Source organism: Hyla sarda, chromosome 10, assembly GCF_029499605.1.
Source record: "Hyla sarda isolate aHylSar1 chromosome 10, aHylSar1.hap1, whole genome shotgun sequence".
Taxonomy (NCBI): domain Eukaryota; kingdom Metazoa; phylum Chordata; class Amphibia; order Anura; family Hylidae; genus Hyla; species Hyla sarda.
Window position 1 is genome coordinate 9,203,002 of NC_079198.1, and position 5,341 is coordinate 9,208,342.

Here is a 5,341-nt window from a genome sequence, read left to right on the forward strand (position 1 = left end):
TCAACCTGCGGACCTCCAGAGGTTTCAAAACTACAACTCCCAGCAAGGCTTGCTGGGAGATGTAGTTTTGAAACCTCTGGAGGTCCGCAGGTTGAAGACCACTGAGGGCGGATAGTTCACAAGAGGATGATGACAAGAGGATGATGAAGGGGGGTGGGGATGATGACAAGGGGATGATGAAGGGGGATGGGGATGATGAAGAGGGGTGGGGATGATGAAGGGGGTGGGGATGATGACAAGGGGATGATGAAGGGGGGGTGTGGGATGATGACGAGGGGGATGATGAAGGGGGGGTGTGGGATGATGACAAGGGGATGATGAAGGGGGGATGATGACAGGCGGTGATGATGAAAGGGGGATGATGACAGGGTGATGATGATGAGGGTCTGGATGATGACAGGGGGGATGATGTATTTCCCACCCTAGGCTTATACTCGAGTCAATAACTTTTCCTGGGATTTTGGGGTGAAATTAGGGGCCTCGGCTTATATTCGGGTCGGCTTATACTCGAGTATATACGGTAAGTCCATAAAACAATCTTAAAAATAACAATTAAAAACTATAAATATGTTCAAGTCCATGAAGTCATGTGTGAACACTTTATGCATTGATCTGTCCGAGCATCGGAATATTCCTGCATTGACACGTTCTTGGCTTCACAGACTTAGGACATTAAACACCAAAAAGAGCCCAAGGAACATAATAAAACATGTCCCAATAATAAAACATGTCCCAATAATAAAACATGTCCCAATCTGAAACGAAAGCCCTGCTGGTCATAAAATGAAATTATATCTTAAAGGGGTACTCCGATGGAAAACAGTTTTTTTTTTTATTTATTTTTTTTTAATCAACTGGTGCCAGGAAGTTAAACATATTTGTTAATTACTTCTATTGAAAAATATTCACCCTTTAGCAGCTGTATACTACAGAGAAAATTCTTTTCTTTTTGAATATCTTTTCTGTCTTGTCCACAGTGCTCTCTGCTGACACCTGATGCCCGTATCAGGAACTGTCCAGAGCAGGAGCAAATCCCCATAGCAAACCTATGCTGCTCTGGACAGTTCCTGACACGGACAGAGGTGTCAGCAGAGAGCACTGTGAACATGACAAAAAAGAATTTTCAAAGAATTTCCTCTGTAGCATACAGCTGCTAATAAGTACTGGAAGGATAAAGATTTTCTTTAATAGAAGTCATTTACAAATCTGTTTAACTTTCTGGCACCAGTTGATTTAAAAAAAAAATAAATAAAAAATGTTTTCCACCGAAGTACCTCTTTAACTCTGTTCCGGAGTCTCTGCGCTGCCACTCCATTCACTCGCGGGACGACTGACCTATGTTCTCATAATCAGTGGGGGTCCCACCAGTTAGACTGCAACCAAACATCGACTTATGCCCTAGCCTGCGGATAACTTTAAAATAACAAATTTAAAGGGGATGTTAGATTGGGTGTTGTTGCTGATACTGAATGACAAACAAAGACAGCCATTTTTGTTGCTTCTGTACCGATTAATAGTCACATTCTATTTTTTCTTTAGGGTTCTTAAGGGCCTTAAAGGGTACCTGTCATCAAACCATATTTTCTAAACTAACCCAGAATATGTTCCCTAACTATTCCTAACACCCCTCTTGCCCTTAATATTTTTTTTTCCCCAAGCTTTAAAAAGCTCAGTTCAATACCTTTCCCCTTGCTCACATTGTGTGAGCTCCCGGTAGGAGAAAGTGGGCGTTCCCCAGCAGGTACAACGTCACTGAAGCCTGAAGAGCTGTACCTTGCCATGCCCTGCACCCACTTCCTGAGTTTGGTCTCCTGCCAGGCCGGGAGGAGACCAAACTAACTGTCTGACTTGTGGAAGGGAACAGAACAGAGCCACCTAGTGGCCGTTTTTTCAATCACATTAAAAACATATAAAGGTTGAGAATTTTAACAGCAAGTAAATAGCAAATTGTCTTATAATTACATAAAGAACAATATATAGAAGTTTACTTTGGTGACAGGTTCTCTCATTGAGAGGGTAGCTCATGGTCTCTGGTCTTAGAATTAGAATACGATCTGATTGGAGAGTTGACCGCTCACTTCATCAGGTCTGTCACGTGTTCATCTTGGGTCTGTAGCATCTCTAGTACCAATTTCTAGATATTCAGCTGTGCGTATTCTGGCTCTTCAGTGGTTCTTGCAGCTTTTAGATAGGGATTTGCTGGAGATAACGCTACTGAGGTGTAGACAATGGATTTTATCATCTTCTCTTTCTATAGAAAATAACATCATTTATTTATTTATTGTAAATATGCATCTTTACTTTACTTTTTCCTACACTAGTGTTTAATCCTTTCCTTCTAGAGGACCCTTAAAGGGCTACTCCGCTGCTCAGCGTTTGGAACAAACTGTTCCGAACGCTGGAGCCGGGAGCTCGTGACGTCCTAGCCCCGTCCCCTCATGACGTCACGCCCCGCCCCCTCAATGCAAGTCTATGGGAGGGGGTGTGACGGATGTCACGCCCCCTCCCATAGACTTGCATTGAGGGGGCGGGGCGTGACATCATGAGGGGGCGAGGTTGATGTCACGAGCTCGCAGCACCAGCTCCAGCATTCCAAATGAGCAGGGCTGGGAGCCGGCGCCGGGAGCTCGTGATGTCATAGCCCCGTCCCCTCTTGATGTCACGCCCCGCCCCCTTAATGCAAGTCTATGGGAGGGGGCGTGACATCCGTCACGCCACCTCCCATAGACTTGCATTGAGGGGGCGGGGCGTGACATCATGAGGGGGCGAGGTTGATGTCACGAGCTCCCGGCGCCGGCTCCAGCGTTCCAAATGAGCAGGGCTGGGAGCCGGCGCTGGGAGCTCGTGACTTCATAGCCCCGTCCCCTCATGGCGTCATGCCCCGCCCCCTCAATGCAAGTCTATGGGAGGGGGCGTGACATCATGAGGGGGCGGGGTTGATGTCACGAGCTCCCGGCGGCAGCTCCAGCGTTCCAAATGAGCAGCGGAGTACCCCTTTAAACCGCCTCTTGCTGAGGAGCCTTGTTCCAGCTCATATCCCCCCCCAAATCCATATTTCACGCCATTATCTACAAGAGTGACATTTGATTTGGGGGACTGCTGGCTATAACTGGTGCTTGTCTGGTAGGTAAAAGGTTAAAGGGGTACTCCGCTCCTAGACATCTTATCCTCTATCCAAAAGATCGGGGATAAGATGCATGATCGCGGGGGCTGGGACTTGAGATGTGACATCACACCACGCCCCCACCATTCAGGTCTATGAGAGGGGGCGTGATGGCACATTGCGAGGGGGCGTGGTGTGTTGCCACGTCTCCAGTCCCAGAAACCCAGCTTTTTCCGAGACTGGAGTAGCTGGGACAGCTGGAACCCCCTGCGTTCAGACATATATGGGTAGAATACCCCTTCACCCAAATCAGAGGGGGCAAACATTTTTTTTTTTTTATCAGAATGTGACTATATAAATAAAAAATGTTTTCTAGTGCTGAGGTACCAGTAAGGTTGGGGCTACAGGGGGACAATAACTGGGACACTTTGGGTTACCTTGTATTGGCCGCTCTTAGTTTCTTCTCCATCGTTATTATGTGGAAGGTAAAAATTCCTGTAAAATTAATGTAAAGTGCATAATAAATAAAATAAAAATATCCGCCATGGAAAATCTGTAGATAACTATTTGTTGGTAAGAAAAACGGGAAATACAAACTGTGGATTAAATACATTGGTCCTCATTTACTAAGCTCTTTCCAACAGGTTTTATTTTTTTTTTATTTTTTTGGGGGGGGGGCGGTGATGCACACTGTTTGCACCATATCTGCACAAGGCTTGCATCATAATAATAATAATGCACGAGAAAAATCCACACAAAAAACCATAAAACCATCTGCTGTATGCTCCAGAGGAAGTTGTGTAGTTCTTTTATGTCTGACCACCGTGCTCTCTGCTGACACCTCTGTCCACGTCAGGAACTGTCCAGAGCAGGAGAGGTTTGCTATGGGGATTTGCTGCTGCTCTGGACAGTTCCTGACATGGACAGAGGTGTCAGCAGAGAGCACTGTGGACAGACTGGTCACCGATCCCTTCACTTCTGAGCCCTGGGAATTTTGGTTGTTTTACTATGAGTGATTTTGCTTTGTAGTAGGTTCCCGAATTGAAATGTGCAATGTAATTTAGGATAATTTTTCCAGCATGCCAAAATTGCTCCAAAAACAACAAAGAATAATAAATAAATGGATTATTAAGCCTCCAACAAATACAACCCTACACTTCTAGTTAATGAGGGCCATTGTGTGTATTGGGATGTGTTCTCAGGTGAAACAGATACAACTTACACATGAAAATCAACAAAAGCCAAAAAATACTGTAGATAGATATATATGAGATAGATAGATAGATAGATATGAGATAGATAGATATGAGATAGATAGATATGAGATAGATAGATATATATGAGATAGATAGATATGAGATAGAAATGAGATAGATATGAGATAGATAGATAGATATGAGATAGATATGAGATAGATAAATAGATAGATATGAGATAGATAGATATGAGATAGAAATGAGATAGATAGATATGAGACAGATAGATAGATAGATATGAGACAGATAGATAGATAGATAGATATGAGATAGATAGATATGAGATAGATATGAGATATATAGATAGATAGATGGATATGAGATAGATAGATAGATAGATAGATAGATATGAGATAGATAGATATGAGATAGATAGATATGAGATAGATAGATAGATATGAGATAGATAGATATTAGTGTTGAGCGGCATAGGCCATATTCGAATTCGCGAATATTCGCGAATATAATGGACGAATATTCGTCATATTCGCGAATATTCGCATATTCGTAATATTCTCGTTTTATTTTCGCATATGCGAATATTCGCGTGTGCGAAAATTAACATGTGCGAAAATTAACATATACAAAATTAACATAAGCGGAAATTCGCATATGCGAAAATTAGCATATGCTAATTTTCGTATATGCGAATTTTCGCACGCCAGTCTCACACAGTAGTATTACAGCCTTCTTTACACCACACAAGCTGGAAGCAGAGAGGGATGATCACTGTCATGTGTACTGTGAAAAAAAAAAAAAACGAATATTCGTAATTACGAATATATAGCGCTATATTTGCGAAATTCGCGAATTCGCGAATATGCGATATTCGCGAATAATATTCGAATTGCGAATATTCGCGAGCAACACTAATAGATATGCGATAGATAGATATGAGATAGATAGATATGAGATAGATAGATATGAGAAAGATAGATGATAAATAGATAGATATGAGATAGATAGATATGAGATAGATAGA

The 5,341-nt window shown here is 42.7% G+C and overlaps 1 protein-coding gene across 7 annotated transcripts in view; it reads right to left on the reverse strand.

Moving 5' to 3' along the window:
• Positions 1–1,286: 1,286 nt before the first annotated feature.
• The window catches only part of LOC130293645 (carcinoembryonic antigen-related cell adhesion molecule 6-like), a 58,791-nt gene continuing 54,736 nt past the window's right edge, over positions 1,287–5,341 (reverse strand). For all 7 annotated transcript variants that reach the window (XM_056542573.1, XM_056542574.1, XM_056542577.1 and 4 more), the window contains 2 exons: positions 3,541–3,598; positions 1,287–2,251 (listed from right to left, as the gene is read on the reverse strand). In XM_056542573.1, coding sequence (XP_056398548.1) covers positions 2,135–2,251; positions 3,541–3,598 — 175 coding nt within the window. In that variant the 3' untranslated portion in view covers positions 1,287–2,134. The remainder of the gene's footprint in view (positions 2,252–3,540; positions 3,599–5,341) is intronic.